The 25,950-nt window shown below is 48.7% G+C and overlaps 3 protein-coding genes across 3 annotated transcripts in view; 1 reads left to right on the forward strand and 2 right to left on the reverse strand.

Moving 5' to 3' along the window:
- RpL29 (ribosomal protein L29) overlaps nt 1–25,950 on the reverse strand; it is a 505,950-nt gene that overhangs the window by 140,097 nt on the left and 339,903 nt on the right. The window lies entirely within an intron of this gene.
- On the forward strand, nt 57–13,723 carry LOC144107435 (sodium-dependent nutrient amino acid transporter 1-like). The gene is made up of 16 exons (XM_077640428.1): nt 57–79; nt 195–231; nt 346–472; nt 852–983; nt 2,758–2,933; nt 3,571–3,719; nt 4,523–4,655; nt 5,575–5,709; nt 6,595–6,698; nt 8,131–8,255; nt 9,047–9,147; nt 9,946–10,074; nt 11,044–11,143; nt 11,891–11,991; nt 12,116–12,274; nt 13,616–13,723. The coding sequence occupies exons 1-16, from the start codon at nt 57–59 to the stop codon at nt 13,721–13,723; spliced, it is 1,839 nt and encodes a 612-aa protein (XP_077496554.1).
- On the reverse strand, nt 14,826–19,892 carry LOC144107436 (kelch domain-containing protein 3-like). The gene is made up of 3 exons (XM_077640429.1): nt 18,951–19,892; nt 15,563–15,613; nt 14,826–14,903 (listed from the first exon to the last, which is right to left on the reverse strand). The coding sequence occupies exons 1-3, from the start codon at nt 19,890–19,892 to the stop codon at nt 14,826–14,828; spliced, it is 1,071 nt and encodes a 356-aa protein (XP_077496555.1).

Below are 25,950 nucleotides of genomic sequence, written 5' to 3' on the forward strand. Positions count from 1 at the left end.
CGCATTTCGCTTCCATTTTGATGGAGGCGAAATGTTAGAGGCCCGTGTACTGTACAATGTCAGTGCACGTTAAAGACCCGTAGGTGGAGGAAATTATCCGGAGCCCTCCACTACGGGGTTCCTCATTGCCTTCGTCGTTTTGGAAGTTAAACCCTATGAACCAACCTAAACCATTCTTCTTCGTTCACTTTTAGGCACTTCAGCCACATCTCCGGCTACATCTCATGCGTGGCAAGTCATAACGTACGCGACCTATATACATCATGCCTAAGCACGAAAATGACAAGTGCAAAAAGAAGTGCGAAAAAGAGTGCGAAAAACTGCTTCCCCTTCACTTTCATGCAGGTACAGTCGCCTCCAGATCGCCGCCTGTGGTCGAGCGAGCTGCAGCTGATCCTGTCGTGCACTGCCATCGCCATCGGCATGGCCAACATCTGGCGCTTTCCCAAGGTGCTCTACGAAAACGGAGGAGGTGGGCCATGATTTCATCCTTCTCCCATATCGCTCCGAAGGAGAGGGAGAGAAATGGAGAGAGCCAAATGGGGCGTCAGGTGTAAAGAACTTAGCGACCCAAACGACATTGTTAGCTCGCATCTTTCCTACCATGCCGCACGATTTTTCTCACGCAGAATATCTGATAGCACCTTGCATGTATGACACTCAAACTGCTAGCAGTTTACCATCATACGCTCACATGTGCATATGCTCTCACTGCTTAGCATTGCCACAGCCTCTGTTTATATTCACTTGCTTTCTGCGCGTTATTTGGTTGCTTCAATCTATTTCGGCTTCCGAAAAATTGTGATGGGTAGCCTGGACAAGGAAGAGGAGAATACTGCTGGTTCATGTAGGCTCCTTCCTGCTGGCGTACACGGTGGCGCTGGTGATGGTGGGCTACCCGCTGTTCTACCTCGAGCTCATCCTGGGCCAGTACACGAGGCTCGGACCGGGGGCCTTCACCCGATGCGTGCCCATGGCCAGAGGCAAGACTGCCCCTCTCCCATATCCTTGCGTATCTCTGCACTGCTTCAATTAAGGAGGAGCAGTAAGCTGTGGAAAGGAAGAGTATACGTGTATCGCTGAAGCCCGAACAGAGCTGTGTGGATCACGGAACATACGGGAGTCAATGCAATCCTAGCTGAAATAAAGAATAAGTGGGTGTGGGCAGGGCATGTAATGCGAAAGGAAAATAACGGAAGGTCCCTTAGGGTAACGGAGTTGATTCCGGGATAATGCAAAGTCAGCAGGGGGCATCGAGCCACGTGGGCGGATGAGATAAGGCAGTTCTTAAGAAAAATAGGATCGTAGCTGGCAAAGGACAGGATGAATTAAAGGAATGTGGGAGATAACTATGACCTCCAGCAGAAGTAGTTAGGCTAACTAGGGGGATTCATGTAACGAGTACGCGAGAGCTCCGATGCCTGAATAGCCTGTAACAGCGCCATCGGCAGTACCGTTGGCAGTCGAATCCCTTCCGGGTCGCTAATTTGCAACTGTATTTCTTCCAGTGCACTAACGTCTGCATTAGTGGCTCTTAGTGTGAGCACTACCGCAATTACCAATAATTACAAACTTTGAACATCACAGAAAAGAGCAATTCGAGCTTTGGAAAACGTAGTATGCACTGAGTGAGCATGCTAATAATTCTCCATGAAGCAGATTCTTTTATCCATCGAACATATCCATGTACATAGTCTAGGTTATAGTAGAAAATAAGAGCTTGAGAGTTATTACTTAAAACTAATGCAGTTTACAACTTACGCCACCCGCATTATGAAGTTCGCTGATTTCGTACGATCTACAATTTCACTTTTCAGAAGATGGATTACCAAATATCCCAAGCATTGAGTACTTCTCCGAACACATTTACACTAATGCGGACAATAACTAGAGAGAAAATGAAAAAAAATAGCTCATTCCTTGCTGGTCCGATGTTCCTGCTCACTTCTTTATTACTTATTCTTTGCACTTTCCGTAGGATTGGCCGCCTGTTTCCTTTTAACTACCGTTGTGACTATTACCCATAATTCATGGGTAGACTATTTTCAGTCATCATTCGATTCTTGTCTTTTGTAAGCAGATAGCAATAATGATTTTTAATGCATTTGCCATTTATTTTGTGCGTGGCTTTCCAGGATCCTGTCTGAGAAAATGTATATATTGATGTTTCATTGCTGGTGCACATAATCCTGTAAGTCATGGTCATGGTTGTCTTGTTGTTATTGTTTTGGGAGGAAAGGCGTATGTCAGGTGTGTATAACACATTTTGCACGTCTTACCCTGGTTTGTTTATCCAGTTGCTAAGAAACCGAAATAAATTTCACTTCACTACTGGGCCGTCTACTGGACCTACGGCTAGGCCACCCAAATGTCGGGGGCGGCCTACGAAGTACGCTGTCGTGGAAGGAGTGAATTAAGTACGCGTTAATCCTATTGCATTTCCTCTTAAGGACTGCTTAGGCAGCCCCAGAGTTTTTTTTTTACTCTATAGGCTTAACGGCCGGCTCTCAATGCTCGAGGCGGGAGCCCGGGCTTTAAGCTGGGCCATGGAGGCACTTCGCCATACTCTTCAACCGCCAATGGCAGCTCGATGGCACCGCAACAATCAATAATCGGACCTAGAACTGGAGTGGGCGTTTTTCGCGATAAACACTGGACCTGTATTAAGTTACATGCTAGTTCGGTAGTTATTACATGTTCCCTTTTATACTGTACGCGGTTGTATGTACAAGCTAACTCTGTGCCCATTTTTATCAGGCGTGGAGGTGTGCGCCGGGATGCTGAGCCTCCTTATCAGCGGCTACCTGCACACGCTGCTGGCCCAGTCGCTGCTGCAGCTCCTCCTCTCCTTCGCCGACATCAGCCTCGTGCCGCTGTCCGGATGCCACGGCTTCTGGGAGCAGAAGGTCGAGACCTGCTACCGGAGCGAAAGGGTGTGTGCGCATGCGCGAATCCTTTCTTCGTTGTCTTCTTTTCCTTGGATGTATGTGCCAAGCTGACATTCGAAATCTGGCCATCTTTCTTTTCGATATGTGTTCGGGAGGTAGCTGATGCGCACCTCTGACGCTAGTAGTTGGTACCCAATAGTACGAGATGTGCCAAAAGATAACTGTCCCATAATAGAAGTCGAAACACTTTTGTACTCGCAAGGGGTACGACAATTTGTAGACGTCCAAGTTCTGGTCCAACGAGGTCGTCATTTTGAAAAGCGCGAAGATTTTTTGTGGAGTTTTGTAGTTGCTTGACACAGGCAGACATTAAAAAGAACCGATGCGGAAAGGCCCAAAATGCACGGAACTTCATACCGCTGAAGTCCGCTGTGGCGTCTCCGATTTACTGCTTGCTGCGGTTCACATTGTGGAGTAGTTTCTGCTCCTCAATTGTTGAAGCACACAGACAGCGAACACACCTTTTATGAGCCATTGTTTTCGCAATAGCGTTCTATTCACCAAAGATGCTGGACCACGTTAACGCCTGAAGGCAGGATAGTTGGCAAGTCATGAAGGCGCGCACATAATCCGCCACATGTGTAAGTGGGCAATTCTACATGTCAGCCCACTTTGAACGCAGCGGGTGTGTGGCCAGCACTCGGCTCGTCACGTGGGTCAGCGGGTCCCCCACAACGCGTCGGGACTGCCGCTGCACGTGAGGCCCTTCAAGTACGACGACATCGTCATGGACTGCGTCAACGTCACCGAGACCATGAGCGAGCACTTCTTGTGAGTGGCTGCGCGCTCTCCACCCGTACGGCGAACACTGTGAAGAACAGATTGCCTTTGTCATCCATCTTTGTGTGCGTGTTTGCGTGCGTATGGTTACCGCGAGATGAGAGAGAAGGCAAAGAAAGTACAGACGAAGAATGCTGCATTTCTGGTCATGAAGTGTTGCTTTCCAGGCTGTCTAAAGCGAAGGGTTGAGAGGCTTCTCAAGCTATGTTTTAAGGCGAAAGTCTTTATAGGCTCATCGTTGTAGACAGGTTTTGTGCGTGCTAAGAAAGTGTCCGCTCCAGCTGTCAATCAAATTACGTCATCAAAACTAAAATACAACAAAACAGAGTAACACAATAAAAATAGAAGGGAAAATAAAAACAAAGTAAATAGAAATGACAAAATAGAAAACTAAAATAAAAATGAAAAACGTACTGGCGTTGTGGAAAAAACCCGCTTTCTAGGAAAGTTCCATGCTTTCGCATTCCTGCACGTAAGCAGACTTAAGTGCCCTCACAACATTTGAATAGTTTTTCTGTTGTATCCGTTGCGTTGTACAGAGGGAAATTAATGAATGAATGAATGAATGAATGAATCAATGAATGAATGAAAGGCTGCTGGGAAAAGTGGTCATGGTACGGAGAGCTACGGTAGCTTATCGTAGGGTCACAGCAAAGCGGGTCTTGTCGGAAGGACGATTCTTTTCCTTCAGAATACGTCGTGATGCCCTTGATGAAAGTGAGGCCGCCTGTTCATTGTGGACCGCTGAAATCCGAGGCGAAAAAACCTCCTTCCCCAACGCACTTGCATCGCAGCCACATGTCCGTGGGCCTGCGGTCTCACACGCAGTGGTGGAGCGTGGGCAACGTCCAGCTGGAGTTGGTCCTCTGCCTGGGCCTCATGTGGGCCCTGCTGTACGTGTGTCTGGCCTCCGGTCTGCGCACGCCGGTATGCCGTCATTGGGCCTCTATTCTTTCGTGCACTGCTGCTGATGAGGGTCTGTCGACCAGCTTCCCCTGCAAACGATGCCGTGTCGAGTGGACACTTGTCTTCATGAACTCTTGATCCAGAAAAAGCGAACGGTAGTTGAAATTGCTGCACATCACCACGGAGCGAGTCTCCGGCACAGAAAAAATGCAGATGGCGCAAATTCACTTTTCATCTTTTTTGGAGCATGATTGGGGCCTCCGGCTGAATCATCACAGGTGCACGAAGCTGAAGCTGTTGAATTTTCTGTAACTACGCAACAAAGATAGAAAACGTTGTTCTTTCTTGTCACTGTCTTGGTAGCACTGTTACAAATGTATCGACACCAACTCTCTCAGTTGCCGCTTCGATCATCACTTGGCAATGCGACGAGCACAAGCTACCAACTCACGTAGTTCAGTGCAATTCGCGAACAAACATGCCAGATTGCTACTCAGTGCAATAATGCTGACAGAATAGAAAGAAGTGACATCACGCGCACATGCGGTAACAATATGGCTAAATCACGATGATATAGATCGTGTGTGATATCGATGTTATTGATACCAAATGCTTTTTTGCTTCTTGAACACTAACATATAGATTTAATATGTCATCTCTTTCAGTTCACCACCGCAATATCGGGCACTACGCTTTATTTATTGGAGCCTGAGAGCGCATAACGTTAGTTATTTGGCCGTTGTAAATTTTTTGTCTCGTCTTTATGGGAACGTAAGTACATGCGTTTGTCTAAGGACTTCAGTGTGCGCCTGTGCGTGCTGGTGCACGTGTTAGCGCAGGGGTTTTCGATCTGAATGGTTTTTCTAGTACGTAAGTGGTCGCGTAAGTGGTCACACGCGACAGTGAGCCGCAGTCCGGCGTGTCGTTTTGCGCCACCCAGCGGCTGTCTTCTGTGACTCTGCTGCCCATCGGGCTGACGGTGGTGCTCGTGATCGAGACGCTGTGGAGAGAGGGCGCCAGCCTCGGCATATGGTTCATGCTGGTGCCTCGCTGGCGGGAACTCCTGAAGATAACGGTAAACAACCCCTTTCTCTTTTCCATCTCTCCTTTTCTTCTTGTACTAGGATGATGTTTACTAGGTGTATGGTGCTTAAGCGCACCTGCCGAGCCCTTGTAATAAATTACGTGCCGTTACTGATTCAGTGATCGAGCGAAGATACCTTCATTACATTTATGAACTTCGCGCTGTCTCTTAGTTTCGTGCTCATGAGAGGGGAATAAACAGGTCAAATCTGGACCAGCACAACCTAGATTCTAAACAGAAAGGAGTAAAAACCGTCATATAGCGCACTCCCTTTCATAAAAGAGGGTGCTTACTCCACTTTTTACTCCCATATAGGCGTATGTTCGTGTTTGGAGTGCATAGATGCCGGTTGGGAGATGCAGAAAACACCACGGACTAAGTGAACGTACCACTGATGCGTTTTGTGCCACACCAAGACCAACAGACCGGTGCACCGATGGTACATAGTATGTACCTTTCTCTGCGTCCTTCTTTGCCTTCGCCAAGAATAAATCGGAGGTAGCTCCCAAGGAGAGCGCGAATGAACTGACCCTATGTCAAGCAATCTAGTAATCTCATGCTTCAATGTTCCATCAAATACGCCCCAGAAACAGGCCTCATTATTGCGTAAAACACGCTTGTTTAGAGTTTAGTCCACCTTTATGGTTCAGCGTTCGCAAGAATGGTACTTCAGTTCGATTACAACGGAGTTGAAGTGGCGCGACGATTACTTCGTTATAGCCGTAGCTTCATTATAGCCCGTGTTGACATAGCTTCCAAGGGGAATCGTCATTCCTCCGTTATATCAATTACTTCGTTATAGACCGTTTCGTTATAACGAGATTCGACTGTAAATAACCTTTCGTGCTGACGGATTCATTGTACCTCGTGAACCAGGTGTGGACCCGTGCCGTGGAGCAGGTGCTGTTCACATTTGGCGTCTCCTATGGTCCAGTGATCACCTTCGGTAGCTTCTGCCGCCGCTTCGAGAATGTGCACAGGTGCGCCACAGTCTTCACCTCGTGAGCGCAGTTTGAGCGCTCTATTCGGAACATTAAGCTCAGTGTCTATGATGAATTTAAAATGTACCTGAATAGTGATCTCCTACGTATAAGTCTATCCACTTGCTCAGAATCGCTTTTGAAGAACTGTCGCTCTTCACCTGCGCAGTTGAAATTTTATAGCGCACAATACACCATGTATGCAATTTCTGCACACATTTGTTCGGTTTCTCGCTGCCCTGTGCATGAAAGTATGCTTAAGTTGTTTAAGGTATCGGTTCTCAAGGCATGGAGAGAGTATGAAGGCGTCGTGCCAATATCTCTGTTTTAACATTGAAACATGCGCGAACGGGGAGGGGGGGGGGGGGCACTATGGCAGCGGTTTGGGCTAGTTGGTATTGAAACATAGCAAGGGCTACACAGTGAGGGGGGACGCTTTCTTTTATGTCCCCTCGTGTCATGGAACAGCCGCGCTGTGGAGCCCTTGCTATTTGGAAACATGTATATACCTAAATAAGAGCGTGATGGCTGATAGCGCTAGGGAACCATGGGGACGCTTTCGAACGTGTGAATAGTTCATAACGACTGACGAAAGGAATTAACTTTCTTAGGAAATCATAAGTTCATCCATTTCTGCATCAAACAGTTTTTTTTTTGTTTGGAAATACGTGATATTCCTGCGAAGTTGACTGCGTTCAGTACAGCGCTTTTCATGTAATCTACGCGGTGGGTCGCAGTTGTGTAAGTCACAGTGTGTTCGCTTTTATGGACAACCAGAAAACCGCTTGCAAACGTAACGTCTCCGAGAAAAAGTTTGTGAGTCATTTTTTTTTGAGCTCCACAAAAGTGTTTGCATAGCGTCCCTACCCATATAAATCACTGAATGCGGCGAATAATTCCTTGCACATTCCTTCGCGGCTTCGAAAGTGGCGTGTAGGCTACTAGAACATTGATACACGGCTTAGGAGCGAACCCGCTAGTCTGGGGACTTTATGAAGGGATTGTACATACCAAGATTTTTTTAATCTCCTTTCCGCCCCGACAAAGATGACGTTAATGCCCAATGAAAAATGGTCTTTTTGTGGTAAAACTGCATGTTGTGACAGAGTTTTCTGCATGCATGTACCACTTGCGAAAGTTTTCTCTGGCCACATATTTAAAGAAGAAAGAATACACTTTGAATCTGCCCAAAAGTTTAAATTTTCGGCTTGTCGCGTTGTCTTTAGTGGATTGGTGAACTAACTGCCACGCCAGGCTATGAACTGGAAGCTGGAAATGACTCTTTCCCACAGTCGACACATGCATAATGTAGCTCCTCATAAATATAAGCCCCGAGATCTCTAGATATGAAAGTGTAATTTTTTCAACTTGAGGAATTAAAGGCAGAAGCGAACGGTGGTGTTTGCATGACCTGGGTAATTCCGGGGCGCAGGGTGGTGTTCCTGGTGGCGCTGCTGACGCTGGCCTCCAGCCTGATGTACTCCATCATCGTGTTCTCGTCGCTGGGCAGCTTGTCACTCAGCCTCAACATTCCCGTCAGGGACATTGTGCACGGAGGTATATGTGCGGGCAAGCTTAAGCGCAGGGGAACCAGCAGGACCCGTTTTATCCACACTAAAAGTGTAACCAGAGAGTGCGATAGACAGTAGACAGGACGGGTGATGTTATCACTCATCTCTTAGTCCTTAGCGCTGTGGTGTAAGGAAAACGCTGCTATCTGGTCGGCCTTTCCACATCTTTTTACATGTCTCGCGCCACCGAAGCCGCGCCATACTGATTCATACAAAGATTGTGGTTATCTAAATTTGTAGACGCGACCACCATAATTGTCTATTGCTCCATTGCTGGGTGTGCGAGGAATCGCGACTCTCTTGCCCTTAGCATGAAAGTTTTCCCTGGCCATAAAGACATACTAGACAAAGCCACCAGGTGACATGAGCTCGCGCTCTTATCTTCTTTGATGCAGTTACTTTTCTCGCCAGATGTAATGGAGGTGCATACGCCTTTACAAAGCGGGCTCCCTTCGCGTGTCATTGCTGGGTCAACTGCAGGCTGCACTTGTGGCAAGCTCAGGTCAATTGGTATCATTAGGCTGGAAGCGGTGCATGTCTTCACAACAATCTAAGGAGTAGGTGATTTCATTTATTTTTTGTGAACAGTGCGAAAGCTAATTACTAACAACCCGCGATTACGTTGAGTCTACTGCTGCTGTTACTCAAAGAACAAAGAGACGTACCTAAACCCATGGATAGCTGCTTTAGGGTTTCTGAAGCGAATTGATGTTTGAGAATAGCTGACTGTAATGAACAGCACCGAGGGATCGGTCAGTGGCTCGGTCCTCATCGCAGGTCAGAGCGTGATCTTCGTGGCGATGAGCAAGTACTCCGTACACTGGATCCCTTCGTGCCTCTTCTTCCTGCTGACCCTCATCGCCGGCACAAATTCGCAGGTGAGCTTTTTCACCGCTGAATGGTACGGGTCATGTTCCCGTGTCGGGGGAAGCCTGCAGGACCCGCCGCGGTGGCTCAGTGGTTAGGGCGCTCGACTACTGATCCGGACTTCCCTGGCTCGAACCCAACCGCGGCGGCTGCGTTTTTATGGAGGAATAAAAACGCTAAGGCACCCGTGTGCTGTGCGATGTCAGTGCACGTTGAAGATCCCCACGTGGTCGAAATTATTCCGGAGCCCTCCACTACGGCACCTCTTTCTTCCTTTCTTCTTTCACTCCCTCCTTTATCCCTTACCCTACGGCGCGGTTCAGGTGTCCGCCGATATATGAGACATATACTGCACCATTTCCTTTCCACAAAATTCAATTATTATTATTATTATTATTATTATTAAGCCTGCAGAGCTTCAAGCGTAGCTGCTTAGTTGTGCCCTGAATAATCGTTCAACCTTACATGACTTACTTTTTTTTAAATACTGTGGGCCAGAGTAGGGCCCAAGCCGGATAGGCAGTTGAAGCACATCTAAGTTATGCGTAGAAATGGAGAAAAGCTAGGGAGTAAAATTGGGCCTCTTCGATCCTGGTCAATAGTTTGCGGAATGGGAGTCATGTCAAATCACTCCTGGTTGTGCCTGCGAGGTGTGCAGGTGAACACTAATTGACTCGTACGAGACCTTAAACGCCTAACTTTGCCCTCCATGCGCCCGCCTGAAGTTAGCCGCAACCTATAAAGAGAACGAGAGAGACGTAAGAAATATACCACTGTCCCCGACGTTATCCCTCTTTCCACTGTCGTAGCTATGCCTTGCGGACGTGGCGCTGACGCACTGGGGCGACAGCTTCAGTCTGGTGCAGCGGTACCGACGCCACTTCACGGTACTCTACTGTCTCGCAGCCTTCATGCTGGGTCTTCCTTTCGTCACCGAGGTGGGTACATGCGCGATTTGGCCATTGGGCATGGCACTGCTAAACTCAACGACAAGCGCTGGCTTTTATACACCGTGGTGACAGCTCAGGTGGTCCGTGGCGTGTCAGTTTTCAAAAGGGTGTAATCTTCGTCTCCAAAACCGCAGTTTCTTTCTAGCAGCTGAACTAATGGTCGGGAGGATTTTTCCAGCTTAAATTTCGAGAAATGACGACTAATAAGTATTTCAATGTGTCTGCTGGGGTAAGTGTGGTAGAGCCCAGCCCAGTTCCCAAGTGTCTCATGGACATGTTTCGTTTTGTTCGTGACCCGGAAAACTTTTTTTTCTTTATTTGCCCTAATTTTACAGCTTTGGCACTATTTTCCGACGGTTGCGAGAGCATCAGTGAATACTTTTTGGTTAAATGTATTATTTATTCTGTTATAGAGCAGGCAGTCATGAGAAGGCGTAAGCCCGCCAGCTCACATTGTGAACGCAGTCGCCGCGCGCTGCGGCATGATGCAACCAGATGCGACGCAGCTGACAATTCTACCTCTGCATGGCTCTACATAGCCTCATACCACTCCTGGCGCAGTGGTGCGGCGGTTAAGTGGTGCGCCACTGCCCTGGGATGGCAGGTGCTGCCACAGGTGGGGCTTGGGCGATCCAGGTTCTCCCGAGCAACTTAGCGCGAACAATCATTAACTTAAGCGTCACCTTCCAGGTTGCATGATGAGGCAATCTTTTAAGGGTACCATCGGGCGTTATCAACACCCCCTCTTACACACACAGTGAACTTAAAGGGAACCCAGGGAACTTAAAGATGCATGCGTTAGATGCTCTAATTTACGCACGCGTCGCATTTCATGATGTCCCGGATGGTCACTATGTCTTCGCAATCATAACGATTCCAGCATAAGTGCTCTCATTTCCCACCGGCAAGTGTTCACAGTTCTGACAGCAGGAATCGCGTGCGACTGTGCGACCGCAGGCTGGCCTCTACCTGGTGCAGCTGGTGGACAGCCAGGTGGTGGGCTTCCTACTCAGCTACGTGGCCTTCTTCGAGCTGCTCGCAGTCGTGTGGATCTACGGTGGGCTGATGTCTTAAGCTTCACAGATCGCGCTCGCCGATATATTTTACGCCTGGCGGGAAGCTGTGGCGGTCCTTCGTGCAGTCAAAAAACACATCTTAAACATTTTCTGTCGTCACAACAGATTTTTAGTGTATTTCTGGCCGTGAACTTGTGTTACCAACAAAACTTTTTGTTGTAACTTTAGAATTTTGTGTAATATTGTGCTCTCCCCCTTTGCAGCAAAAGAACTCTACGAAATGTTGTTGTACTACAGAAAAATTTGCCTTCAGGACATAACACTTCGGCGTATTTTGGGCACGATACTGTAGTTTCCCTCGACTGGGCGCTATAAAGTGTTCTGACGCAGAAGGAAGTAAATCAAGAGAATTGTACCTATCGACGTAGAGTGGTAAAGTGTGGTGTTTATCTAGTCCAATGACTAACGCCTTACTTCAGTTCGACCCCGCAATATTTACTTTTATCTTCTTGCGCAAATCTTAAATAACCTCTTTATGTTTGTCGTCGTGCGAACAATTTGTTGAATATGCATGTCTGTCTTCACCGGCTGAAGCCCAAGTTATGTTAAGGGATAAGTGCTGTTGCACTGGCGAAGATAGGTTCGTCATTGAATCACTGGATCCACGCTGACGATACACTACTCATTGATTTTTCCAAGCACCGCGTCGTGGTATACGCATCTTCACCAGCACATGCCATTAGCAGAGCACATTAAACGCGCAAGCATGCTGCGGTCCTTCTATGCAGGCCTGGAGCACCTGAAGCTGGATGTGATGCTAATGCACGGTGAGCTGTCAGCTATAAAGCTGGAAGCGGCATGGTGCATCCTCGTTCCCGCCGCCTTGGTCGTGAGTGCTTCGCGCTCTTTCTGTCACATGATCGCGTCACCGGATCCTTGGGGCATTTGCTCCAGTTGTTCAGACCTCCTCAGAGAGCTGAGCTGCTCGTACTGTGCATCCTTGTCCTCTGCAGGTGAGCATGGCGACGAGTCTGGTGTCCGGGTGCAGCTCCCTCCGTCTGGGCCCCATCCAGTTCCCGGTGCACGTGTGCTACGTCGGCTGGAGCCTCGTCATCGTCGCAGCCCTGCAGGTCCCGCTGTGGGCTGTGCTGGAGGCCATCCGGAACCAGGCCGTACGTTGTTTGACTATGGATGCTTCTCTCGCGGTGTTTGCACAGGCGCTTGTTGTAACTGCTCTTATGTATTTTTTATTACAGTGCAGGTCTGTTGCGTGCACTTGCAGTCTGCTTTGGTGCAGACTTTACGGCCTACTCATATTTCCACTGACAGGATTTTCGGGACTAGGAAGGCGTATATAGAAAACATTACCATTTACAAAAATTTACGTGCTGCTAGTTACGCAGGCATTACGGAAACAGTGTGCAGAAAGGGCACATGTAAATGTACTAGATATTGTCTATAGCGGCTCCGAAGCCGCCGTTGTTCTGCTCAAAGAAAGTAATAAAAACTCTACAAGGAAGGGAGTCGGACAAAGAGACTATAGACACTGCACGAGGTCGCGTCGGTCCGGCTTGCGGGCCGGGCCAGAAAATGCGCTGTTTTGCCGGGCCGGGACCGGTATTCAAGTTGCAGGCCTGGGCTTGGCTTGTGCTTGGTGGGCCCGGCCTCAGGCCCGTACATAGTACGCTTGTTGCACATCAATGCCGGGTGAAATGCATTTAGGGCATCCTCGCAGCGACACGGAAGAAATAGCGCCCTGGTGCTGGCTGTGAAAAAAAAATAATACTTAGTGCCTATTTACTTAATTTAGGTATCTGCTTTGCTGGATCTTCCTCACGCGAGAAATATCACAAACGATACTATTTTTTTTTGCGACTGCTGCCCAGAACATCTCGGAAATGAAGGAATCCTGGCGCTAAAAGGCTTCCAGTGATTTATTATTGCTACCATTTTGTGTTGATGCGGAATGAGGGAAAGCTCATTTGTACACCCAGTTTGATCATTGTCACTGACAGTGCTTTGTCCCAGTAACTACGCAATATATTACCGCAAAATGATAAGCCTAATTGCTGATGACGATGAACAAAGAACATGGGAAAACAAGCCTTGCAAACTAAGCAGCAATGTGTAATATATAATATGTACACGCCGCATTTTATGCCATACGCAAATACACTGCACCATATATGTTACATGGCGATAAGGACCAATAAAATCATTTGCTATTAGAACACCTGCACTTATTGTATTCGTACCTCACCAAATTGGGTTATATTACTGTGCGATGTCAGTGAACGTTAAAGAACCCCAGGTGGCCAAAATTTCCGGAGCCCTTCACTACGGCGTCTCGCATAGCCTGGGTCGCTTTGGGACGTTAAATCCCCCTAAACCAAACCAAATGGGGTGATATGACGCCGGACGTGACGCTATAATAGAGGGGCTTTCTGTGCCTCTCTCGGGAAACCGTCGGGCTCTCTCACACGTCTTCTTCGTTCGATGTTTTACACTCTTAGAGACTGGACCGGTGCCTCGTTCCCGCCTCCACGATGGAACTGGGCCTGGCGGCCATGTCCAGCTCGGAGGCGCCGCAGCCACCGGTCGCCGCGCACCACAGCTTTTGACGCTTGCTGCCAGCATCAAAGTGTGCGACGGCTGCATACCTAACCAGCCTGTCCACCGAACAGCCTGATTTCTTCGATGCATACGTCGGTGGTCCCCTTTTATTTTTTTATATAGGTAAAGACTTATGAGGCAAGACGCCAATGACTGTTTTGCCCGTTTTAACGAAGCGAGAAGCACGGCTTTCGGTGACGCTCCACAACTTGCAGGAAAACGCGAGGCGTACGAGATTCCTGATCTCGTTCGAGTAGTTTAAGCGGAGTGCGCAATGAAAAGCCAGCACCATTTGTCCTCGCGAATACTGAGAGCGGACACGTTTTGTCGCAAGGTTAGAGGGAACGTGCACTCCGCCCTTGTGTCTTCGGCTGATTATTGTAGCGTTCACTATGTGTATCGGGCCTTGTTGAATTTTGAATCTCAATGTGTGTCGCGTAGAGTTAAAAATCTTTTTGATCAGTGAAGTGTTATCGTGCTGCCCCATTGACAGGAAATAACGCAAGAAAAAACATTTAGATGCCTTTCGAAAGAATAAAAATGAAATGTAATTCTGAATAGTGCATAAAGCTCTCCGCTGTCTTCTCTCGCTATAGCTACTCTCTATTTTTTTTCTATCCTCTCCTTGCCCCTTCTTAAGGCGTCAGCCTTACTAGCCCCATTAGACGAAATTCCGTTGGCGACCGGCGTTGAGACCGAGAGATGGTGCCAAAAAGATGGCGTCGCAACAGCCGTCGCATAGTCACTGAAGCTGTGAGAGCGACGACGGCATCCACAACAGATACCAGCAGCATTCACCAGGAGCAGTTGTTCTGGCGGCAGCCGGCAGAATCACCTGGCTGAAATTGTTCCCTTAGTTTTCTCCTATTGGTGGCTTAGAGTAATTTGTTATTTTTTTCCCGGTCGGTGACTTGCGTACACTTTAGAGTACTGTAGTAACAAATTCGACACACACTGAAGACTGCTTGCGTGCGAGAATGCGAAAGCATTATATGCAGAACTGCGCGAGGTAGATGAACAGATTAGTGTGCAGCATGCTTCCGATGCTGCCGTGCCCAGTTACTGCGAAGCCAGCGCGAGGCCCAATTATAGCTCGATTGCACTGTGTCGTCACCTGGAGTTCCTGTGCACAGTACTCTCCGCATGACGACGTAGGATGGTGACGCAGGCACTGCCAGGTGTCTGACGCTGGCGGGCACAAATCTTGATTCACATGTCCAAGCAATGCATGGTGGTCATGCGCAGATGCGTTGACCACTATGACGCGTCAGCGAAATGATATTCGGTGCCGCATCAAAAGATGTTCTGATATCCTCCTAATTTCATGCCATAGACGGCGGACGACTGCCGGCTTTTGTGCTAATGGGACACAAAGCTTTCGCATTACAATATGAAAGTGATGACTGGTAGAGCCTGGGTGGCGTGCACGGCTCCTAGTTTTTATTTAGGACTAGCAGCTGAGAAGCGACGCGGTGTGCCGTGAGATTAATTCCTTTCTCGGCTACGAGTCTGGAGCCCACGTGCGCAGCTTACCACGGCCAGAAGCGCATGCAGTGAACAATAGTTAACTGCTTCCCAAAGCGCGATGAAGATGCGAAGCAGCAGACACGCGAAAGCCTTCGATGCCTCAGCTGATGATGAAAGACACGTTTTAGCATTTCTAATTCTTTTGATCCTCTGGAGTGACTACACCATCACTGTCTGCTGTGCGATGCCGCCGCCGTCTCCAAGAGGCCTCCGTCCACTACCTACCCATCTTTGCCTTTCAACCACCATCACCGCTCCACCCACTGCCGTCCAACCCACCTTCACTCTACGGAAGCTTTGTCCCACCGCTTGCAACTCACCTCCACCCTCCTGAAGGCCCTACCCACATCCCACGAGAAGCCCACACAGCACTGGAACCAAAAAAAGCTATGCACGAAATACAACTGGGACGCTGCGGGGAGGACATAATAGTATACAAGCGAAATGTACAATGAGTTATGCTAACGCAGGTTTGTCGCATCGTATCGTGCGATTGAATGTGCATTTTTTGCCTTGTCATTTACAGGGTTAAAGGCTGAGCTTTTCAAGCCAGTGCAGGAGGAAATATATGTAACTACATTTGGGGCCTGTAAAAAATGCTCCTTTTTTAGGAAGTGTCTCGTTAGAAAGAATAGATCGCAATCCGACATTGAAGGAAGCAAGTCGCTAATCACTAATGCGGCAGTTCAGCGCGAGAAATAGTAACAGAGATACAGCAGAAGGAAGCACTATGAATACACATTCAACCTGCAAGATTTGAGCGCAGCTAGGGATTAAACGGGTTGGAACTTGTATCACCATCGCGCGTGAAAAAAAAACAAAACAGGTAGGTGCCCAACTTGGCTAACCCTGGACTTCAGCGAAAAGCAAGAAGGCTTGCTAAGCGTCTGGTGCTCGTCCATGGCAGCTCCGCTACACGCTCACGAACGCCGTTTTATGTATACCCACACGACCACGTGGCTATGACGTGGTATCAGATGGTCTTGCGACACCCACATCGGATGTCATCACGTGGCTTCACTTCACCCATTCGGATGTTCTTAAGGTCAAAGGTCAACCCAAAGGTCAAAGGTCAACTAAATGCCATGGGCCAATGTCAGGGGTCAAGGGTTCGACACTATAACTGTGCCATATATGGTCATTTACGGCTATCCTTGGATGGGCTGAAGGCCGTTCAATGTCGTGCTGCCTACCCGAAGACAAATTTAAATAGCGTAATGAAGCTCTCCGCTTAAATATATCACATGTGGACATATGTGTACTGCACAGTGTATATACAAGGCGCGAGGCACACTGTTCACTAACATCCAGGGATAGAGCACTCGTCTGCTTTCCGGCCACAGGTAAGCATACGCGGTGCTTCCTGCCGCGGCGCGGCTACGGGGAAAGAGGCAAACAAACACCTCCGACCCGTCGGTTGGATGTATGCACAGAGGCTCATCATTAATCCATCGCGGGTGCGCACTGCCACAAGGACAGAGAAGCGCCGTCAGGTCTTCCGGGAGGAGTTGCAGCGTCCTGTATACCGCGAGCGAACATCTCGCTACTGGACTGGCCGAAAGCGACGTAATGAAGGAACAGGTGTTCCAATGTATTCACTGTGAGCACGGGAGTCGCGGGGACGCGTCGCAAGTCCGCGGGGCACCGGCCTTTCCCCGGGCCACACACAACCTATACATGCGCTCAGTGCGATGTCTTCGTGCGGGAACTGAAGGCGCGTAGCTGAAATCACCACGCGCACGTCGTTCAATGCGATCGGGAAGTGACTGGGGGCAGTCGATGTGCGGCGGTGGACAGTTCATCGGCCCGTTCGTTGAAGGGGACGCCGCAGTGACCGGGCACCCACCGCGGGCGCAAAACACAACCGCGTTTCGCGAGGTGCTCGATGCGGCACCAGGATACTCCTAGGCTGTGGTGCGCCGAAACTTGTTTCCGAAAAAATAGAAAAAAAACAATTATAGCCGGCTTAACAGGAGACGTACCTGTAGCTGGACTTGGTGCATATTCAGGAAAGATAAAAGGTGTAGGAGGACAAAGTACGTACACGAACGAAGTGACGTGGGCGGACGAACGTTGTTGAAATGCCCGCATCTTTACCCTTACGCGTTGACACACCGCAGACATTCACGTGTTTATAGAGGAGCCAAGGAAACAAGCCGCAGCGGTAGCTCTGTGGTTATGGCTCTCGGCTGCTGACCCGAAAGACGCGGGCTCTCATCCCGGCCGCGGCAGTAGAATTTCGATGGAGGCGAAATTCCAGAGGCTCGTGTACTGTGCGATGTCAGTGCACGCTAAAGAACCCCAGGTGCTCGAAATTTCCGGAACCCTTCACTATGGCGTTCCTCATAGCGTGAGTCGTTTGGGACGTTAAACCCCCCTAAACAATTCATTACCACCTAACACCACTGATATGTCACTGCTGCAATGATCTTTTTTCTTGATATAAAAAGGCTCATTCACGCGCTGTTTAATCGCGACTCTTCACTAACACTGTACAATCTGATAGGCGAGGCTATCATGCGGCGCGAATCCTTTATCAGCAGGCGTGACAATTATTCGAAAGATGGGTGCCTTTCTTTGATATTGGACGCTCCTGCTCACGGAAGGCTCATTAAGACATCGTCCGGTTTTCCGAACGTATACTTCATCGTACTTCACCGGCAACTCGTAAACGGCTCCGGTTTTATAAATAGTCCAAGTAGGGCGTTTATTGTTTTACTGTGCACTCTTGCACATCTTAATTTCTAATGAGTGAGCACAGACTAACCATCCTTCGCGGACTAGAAAATACGTCTAAGAGTGCTGTTGTTGGGCGAGTCAGTAAATAGCACGTCTACTCCGTATTTTAATTACTGGACATTTATTTCTGATTTTGAGTGGCTAGATGAACAGAAGGCATTATTTCCGGCCTTGAAATCTTTCTAGCTTTTTGCGGATTTTGTTTTTCCCGGTGGGCTTGAAATTTTTCAGCAGGGACTGTGCCACGGCGAGTGCGAGCGACTTGCGGAAACTTGCCTTGTGCAGCCTAGACACCTGTGGCGATAAAGTTGCGTGCATTGTGCACAGTGCACTTGCACAAGGTTTTGATGAATGCGGGCCTAATGCGCTTAGATGCGACACTCCTCTTAATAGTCTTTGAGTGGCTAGAATGATACAGGAGCAAACATTTATTTGCGCGTGGACGTCTCCAACTAACATGACAAGGATGACGCCAAAAATTTGAAGTTGGTTACGACTGGTAGGCAGTTCATGAATAAAGGTGAGTCTCATGCCACTGCGACCAAATGCAGCTGAACGATCAGCTATAGCATCGCCTAAAAAAAAATCACTGCCCCTTGAAAGCACGAGGTAGCCGTGTATGTACATATCAGAATACCTGGACAATTTGGTTGGTGTGAAGAAGGTCACTCAGGGAGCGGCCAGTTTCAGATAAAAACATGTTCCAAATGAAAAGGTGACTGATAACTAGACGCACAGAAGTCACCATTGTCGTCACTCCGCCGCCGCCCGTGGTCCTGGCGAAGGTGCTCCATTTCTTCGAGGCGTAGCGCCAGACGCTGATTATGGTGGCCCTGAGGTGATAGCTTCGATCTCGCGTCTAATAGTCGCGGGTAACTCGCACACACGCAGTCCTGCACCGATTACCGCTAGAAGGCACAAGTTCTTAAGCGTCGGCGCTAAGTGCAACAAGTGCAAATCCGTCAGTACCTTTCCCTCCTCACTAGTGTCGTCGATATGCTCACCGTCCTCAGGATTGGGTGGAGGCCCGTGCCCACCGAAGACGAACACACGTTGTCCAAGTGCGCAGCAGCCATGGGAGTACCTTGCAGATGGTCCTAATCCACTTGGCTTCACTTCAGTCCAGCACGACTTTTCGAGGTCGTACTTGTGCATGTCCGCAAAGCAGGTGCCCAGCCGTCCGCTGTAGCCTCCACAGATGTAGAGCTCTCCGTCGTACACTAATGCAGCGTGATGTTTGCGGCCCACGGGACGCACGCCCCGCACTTGGGGGCGCACCCACACTGAGGTGGTCGTTTCCAGATAGTACAAACGATTGTCGTAGCAGTCGTTGTCCTCTGCGCCGTTTACCTGGCCACCCCAGACGTACATGCGGGTTCCGATAGCGGTCGCCGTATGAAAGCAGCGTTGAGCAGGGGCCTCTCCGCTGGTCGCGACGCGATGCCACTTCATGGTTTGTAGGTCCAGAAAAAACACATGGTGCGGGGAATCCATGCTGAAGCCTGCAAACACGTACATCCGCTGACCCAGCACGCATGCCGAGTGGCCGGTGTGCGGTCTCGGCATTTGGCCGCACTCTTCGGGACGGCTCCACGTCAGGGTGCGGGTGTCGAAGCGGTATACGCCGTTAACCCATGGCCTGATGTTCGATTTGCCCCACACGTAGGCGCAGTGGCCGTAGGCAACAACGCTGTGGCCTAAAAAGTAGACCGGCCCGCTGTCAGGTGCCGACTCGGTCTGCAGCACGTCCCACCGGTGCGATGCGGGGTCAAATACGTACACGTCGAAGAGGTATCGTTGGACTGCATGCCTGACCGCCTGGTAGTTGTCGATTGAGTAGATCTTCCCGTTGATGGTGACAGACTTGCCGTTGATGCGCTTCGGAATGGAGCTCTTCCGAAGCGTCCACATCGTGCAGTATGTCCGCCTTCTTACCGCTTTTACCTATAGCCCATGCATGCGCTGGGTTCGGGCACGTCGGGTAGGCATTGTCTTGCGGTCCTCAAGCCTTTCTCGGTTTCAGTGCGGTAGCTGCTAATGCACCGCTTGCCGCTATCACGGCGTGGCATTTGTTCCTGGGCGCACGTGAAGAGAGAATGATAGCGCGTTAGAAGGCTGTCATTGGCAGAGGGACAAGGCGCGGAGATGAGCGCGCTGCGCACATGCTGGCGCGTGAGAGGGCGAGACTTCTTTTTCTTTAGCGCCGCTGAGCGCATCGTTTCATGTGAGCCCGTGACGTGCTAGCAATAATTAGCCGCTTGACTGGGTTTCGGAATGGGCTTTGGCAGGGCATGCAATGCGAAGTGAAGATAACCGCTGGTCCTTAAGGGTAACGGAGGGGATTCCAAGAGAAGGCAAGCGTGTAGCAGGGGACGGTAGAAAGTTAGGTGGGTGGATGAGATTAAGAAGCTTGCGGGGATACGGGGGCCGCAGCTGGCAAAGGACCGGGTTAATTGGAGAGGCATGAGAGAAGCCTTTGCCCTGCAGTGGGTGTAGTAAGGCTGATGATGATGATGATGACTGATAAACGTTTTTGTGATTACTTCAGAAGAGAGAGACATTGCGGGCGCTGTGTACGAATAAATCTGAGGCGGCCACAATTTTGCGAACGCAAGAACAGAGTTCGCGAGACCGCAAGAAAATGCAAACACATGCGCTAGGCTGCCACCGATGCCGCCGAGAGGTAGTGTCGTGCTCGGGATGCTGAACGTCAGCGCGAGTCCACAGTACGCAAACGAGCAGTCGTTTGAATACATGACCAACACGCTCGGAATGCCGGCCACAAATGTGCTGCGCAACAAGCTCTTTGACATTCCGAGGTCAAAGTGCACGTGCCACTGATATCGAGTAAAAAGGCGTAATCGCGAGTCTTCATATCCGCATACCGCCAAATTTGTCGCTGCATTTCCCGTTTCAGGTGGTTATGCTGCCAGGCTATGAGAGGCGCCGTAGTGAAGGGCTCCGGAAATTTGGTTTGGTTTGGTTTTGGTTTGGTTTTTTGGGGGAAAGGAAATGGCTATGAGAGGCGCCGTAGTGAAGGGCTCCGGAAATTTGGTTTGGTTTGGTTTTGGTTTGGTTTTTTGGGGGAAAGGAAATGGCGCAGTATCTGTCTCATATATCGTTGGACACCTGAACCGCGCCGTAAGGGAAGGGATAAGGGAGGGAGTGAAAGAAGAAACGAAGAAGGAGGTGCCGTAGTGGAGGGCTCCGGAATAATTTCGACCACCTGGGGATCTTTAACGTGCACTGACATCGCACAGCACACGGGCGCCTTAGCGTTTTTCCTCCATAAAAACGCAGCCGCCGCGGTCGGGTTCGAACCCGGGAACTCCGGATCAGTAGCCGAGCGCCCTAACCACTGAGCCACCGCGGCGGGTTCGGGAAATTTCGACCACCTGGGGTTCCTTAACGTGCGCTGACATCGCACAGTACACGGGCCTCTAGAATTTCTCCTGCATCGAAATTCGACCGCCGCGGTCGGGATCGATTCTGCGTATTTCGGGTCAGCAGCCGAGTGCCAAACCACCGAGCAAACGCGGCAGACTTAATAGAGAATGGCTACAAGTTGAGAGTCTTGGTTGCTGCAAAATGCTGAAGGTTCCTGCGAAATCCTCTGCGACGTCAAAAGCATTCAAACCAGTACTAAGGTTTCTCTTATATTGCAAGGTATACATATATTAGTGTGGGCAGAAAAAAAGAAATAAAAATAATGTTGCCCAGCCCGCACCGCCTAAGGCACAACGGGCTTACATGTGGAATCAGGAGCATGCCTGCCCGTTCTCTGGACCCCTATCAGACTTGCTGTGTCACAACAAGGACGAGTGTCTCTTCCACGCCGTCGAATGTCCACGGCGTGGAGACAGTGTCCATCACGCTGACCTGGCAGCTCATTACAGTCGCGGATGCAGCGTGAACGAGAGGAGCTTCTGAGAACAACCACGAGCCACCACCAGATGGCAGCACCTCCTGTCTTCGTGAAGTCGACACCACTCTGGAAGAGAATAAGGCACTCCCGAGGTAACCTTACCGGGACCAACTCCTGGCTTTGCAGACAGATGAACCAACTCTCGGAGCACGTGACGAACCACGGTGGCCTCCTTCGGGAAGTAGACAGAAAGTTGAGGGAAATGCTTGCGGAAGAGGAGAATGGATACTGTGGAACCGCCCGCATTCCCTGGTATCAGGAGCAGGGCACATCCATCGGAGGTTGGACGTCTTGGCTACTGAATTGCCAGCGTACGCGAAGTATGCGCGCCAAGCGACCGCTCCTTACGAGGAAGGTCTCGTCGTCTGGTGTCACTATACGAACGGAAAACAGTGGAAGTGCATACCCGATGGCTCCACTCTCGGTGGCCTTGCGACCAGGCAGGAAAAAAAACTGTGCATTATAGCTTTGCTGTCAAAAATGCGCAAAAAAATTTGTACCCTATTTTTGGCAGTCGCATTGTGGTTGCCCAGGTGACTGAGTGGCACTCCAGGGATATGTGTTTCACCATGACGTTGATCACATACAAAGACGAGGACAGGTAGGGAGTCTATTTCAGGTTTTGAAAAGCGCTTGTTGGAAGCCGCCTGCCTTGAGTGTAGCTATACAAAACGAAAAGGAGCAGCAGTACAAAATGCTAAAGGCAGTTAAGGCTGACCCAGGACGGGATAATATAGCTTGGTAACACAATTTCTGGAATAGACTATCTGAAATATGAGAAAGCAGCCTCTATCAGGATGGGACTGTTTTCCTCGTAGTCACCATTCGCGGCTAGCCTGAATTATGTGTAAGTGCTGAAAAAGACTTCTTGCATTCTCAAGTGCGCCCCCTTAAACGCCTCCTTTCTTCCTTTTCGTGTTTTTGATAAAAGTTATACGCGCAACATGTATTTTGTGCTGTACTGAGACTTCAGTCTCAAAGCACTCTTCCTCGAGTTGTGGCTTCAGTGACGAACACGGCTGTTGCGAAAAATAATATGATGTTAGCGAATGAAGAATCAAAAGCTATGGGTATCAGACTCCTTTACAGCTGTCGCCTAATATAGTGTGCCACAAACAATTAGCGAGAACATTATTCGCATGCTCTGGTTAGGCTGCATGCGACGGCGCGACGTTGCCACCCGAGCACGTTTATCACAGCACGCATATGCACTGCTCTCTAACGCTGGAGACATTGGAAAACCAGATTAGTTTTATTTCTCGTCACGCCAACGGAGCTTCATCAGTTATAATTCAAGTTAATGATAGGTTAACTATACCTATCGAGTTCTTAGTCAGGCTTGTCGTAGCATTCCTCATTAGAGCTATTTGGAGCAGTGCATTTTGGAGGAAAAAAGCTTTTCAAAATCTTTGCTACGTAGACGTCTAATTCACGTGTAAGATATTAAGCGTGTTATTCGGGTCATTCGCGTAATATGTATTCTATTTTCTCTCGTGTTTGTTTTTCTGGAGGAGGTATTCTTCGTTTTCGCAAAACGTTCTCGCAAGATATTGCTCTCTCGTTTTTGATCGGTTTATTCTCGGTGTTTGCATTTCCGATGTCTAAACGCTGCTTTTCCCGTGGGTCTGCGGACTAGCTGTTTTCCTCGTTTTGTTCAATCCGTTTTGAACCTTACGGAAGAGAAGATTTGAAATGGTTTCATTTGGTTGACTTACTGGTCATTTTGTCTGATTGGAGAATAAAAGTCATTTCGTGCTTGGATTGGTTTAAAACATAATATTCCCATAGCCAGAACAGCGCTTTGTGCAGTGGTGAGGGTAAATGATTCTGGCGGAATTGATTATCTCATTGCTCAGATAGTACAGAAAAGCCTCGCAAAACAACTCCCGCAACTGCAGCTTGTAAAATGTGAAGATAACATATGTGCTCCTATAGGAGGGAGTTAGGCCAAGGAAATAAACTAGAAAAAGATGAAGCCGATAACAGAGGACAATGACTGAAAAGCTCCCTCTGTGGGCATGTGCCATTGTGTGAGGATAACAACAACAACAACAACCACTGAAACGTGCTATTGTTTGGCAATGCATAGTGAGAATTAAACGAACATATTCCGGAAGTCCCCACTCAAGTGCGAGCCACAAAAAGCGGAATACGGCGCACGCGAGCTCAGTCCCTGAATGGAGCCAAATGCGGAGGCGGACGTCATGCTGACAGGGAGATGCGCTGTCAGCGATCAACACGTCAGGTGCAGAAAATGCAAAGGGGCCACCGCAGTGTTGTTCCCACCCTTCACAAGTTTGTTCGAGGCCAAGCCGTTCCTCAGAAAACATGCGGGCGGAGAACGTGGTATATATAACCCCCTGCCCCCTTCTTACCGGAATAATATGCCGAATTTTCTCTCCAGGCATGCCCGAAAAACGGAACCATGATTGCGTGTGCATGCATACTGCTTATCATCATGGTCTTTACTGCACACGCGACCCTTCATCATTAGAATGTGGAAATCCTACCATAACCGACAGCAGCCGCAGCAGTCACAAACACGCACCGTTGACGAAGCAAGACCATCTTAGAGGCATTTCTTAGGGGAAGTGCAGAGGGAGAAATGCTTCATGGCGTTAGCTATAAACCCTTACTGAACCACTTCCATCAAATGTCCATCGTCTACAGGCCATCGTGGTTAAGTTTCAGAGCAGAACGTTTAAGCTACACACTGTCTGACAAAAATAGTCGCCAAGTTCTGCCCCCAGTGCGCGAAAACGTTGCGCCTAGCTGGCCTAAACAGGCTATTGTTTAATGTGTCAACTTTTCTGTTGGCATAGAGAACCGGCCTTAGAGGAGCCGCGTTGATCACAGAAATCTCATACTCCGCAGTTGTATAGGCTGTCCACAATCTTTTAAAACTTTTAAGATTATTATTTATAGACCACGCCAGTGGGTCTTGGGCATGTTTTGACGCACTTCACAACGAGAAAAACGCTCTCAATATAGCCATATACAGTGCACACACTTTAACTGCAAACGTTACAATCGATCAGTTCATTGTTTGCTCTCTGTTAGATAAGGTTTGGGCTTAATCTGCTAAAAGCTGTATTTTCCCGTCATGTTTGTCGCTATGGTTTCGCTAGCCGGACGAGCGATCGAATGGACCAAGATGATAAAATTGCACACGATCTATTACAAAATCTCCAAAGAACCGGCCTCTAAATTCTTTATTTATTACCCGTACCGTACCAGCCGAGAATAATGTAGTAATACCGTGGGACAATGATTTAGCAGTGTTTTTAAGAGCGTTAGCTCTTACTCATCACGTTTCGAAATTTCGTGGGGAGATCATATTCAACTCAGCGTCGTCTGGAATACAAGCGGAGGCTGGCACTGATGTCAGTAATACTACTCCCAAGTTTTGATTAACAGCATCTTAGCAAGGCCTAACCAGCAGAAGAAAGTGAATTTTTTTTATAACCATCTGTTTGTGTGGCGTTGTGTTGTGTTTTATAGCACATAGGCAACTAAGGCCATCAAGTGCCAAACACAATATAATAATCTCTGTGTGCTACAACTTTCTTTCAATGCTGTTCTGCACGGTGTTTTCTGCTTAAACCTTCTGGTATTTTCAAATCCTGCCGAAGGACTTCAATCAATCCTGGCACTATTTTGCAAGAAAATAAGCAAATGAACTCTCTAAAACTATGCACGAAGAATAACGGTTTCTTCTTCGCGTCTTTGTAGTACCAATTGTCGTCGTCTTAGTGCTGTTAACTAGGCCTTAAAACCCCTGAAATTTTAACTACAATCCACAAAGCAGAAAAACCAAGGCGCTTAAATTGAATGCGTGGAAGAACATAATCTGCAAATTACTACAACTTTTCCACACATCTTTGAAGATAACAAAACATTACAACTTCACGCAAAAGAGAAAAAAATGCGGTTACCTTAAACTTTCCAAATCTTAACTGCAGTTGCCTTCTGGTTTTGGTAATCATAACTAAGTTCCGCGGCAGGTCATCACGCCTTATAGGAAATGCTTTCCCACCAGCGCAT

The sequence above is a fragment of the Amblyomma americanum genome, chromosome 10 (genome assembly GCF_052857255.1).
Source record: "Amblyomma americanum isolate KBUSLIRL-KWMA chromosome 10, ASM5285725v1, whole genome shotgun sequence".
NCBI lineage: Eukaryota > Metazoa > Arthropoda > Arachnida > Ixodida > Ixodidae > Amblyomma > Amblyomma americanum.

What these genes read in the sequence shown, in the direction of transcription:
- LOC144107435 (XM_077640428.1), top strand. Translation starts at nt 57, where the DNA reads ATGTCAGTGCACGTTAAAGACCC. An exon ending in CCTCCGGTCTGCGCACGCCG is followed by an intron (nt 4,656 to 5,574) that starts GTATGCCGTCAT and finishes TGCGCCACCCAG; the next exon opens with CGGCTGTCTTCTGTGACTCT. An exon ending in GGGAACTCCTGAAGATAACG is followed by an intron (nt 5,710 to 6,594) that starts GTAAACAACCCC and finishes CTCGTGAACCAG; the next exon opens with GTGTGGACCCGTGCCGTGGA.
- LOC144107436 (XM_077640429.1), bottom strand. Translation starts at nt 19,892, where the DNA reads ATGTGGACGCTTCGGAAGAGCTCCATTCCGAAGCGCATCAACGGCAAG. An exon ending in ACACTAGTGAGGAGGGAAAG is followed by an intron (nt 15,614 to 18,950) that starts GTACTGACGGAT and finishes TTTTGGTTCCAG; the next exon opens with TGCTGTGTGGGCTTCTCGTG. An exon ending in GGGCCTTCAGGAGGGTGGAG is followed by an intron (nt 14,904 to 15,562) that starts GTGAGTTGCAAG and finishes TGTGCCCGCCAG; the next exon opens with CGTCAGACACCTGGCAGTGC.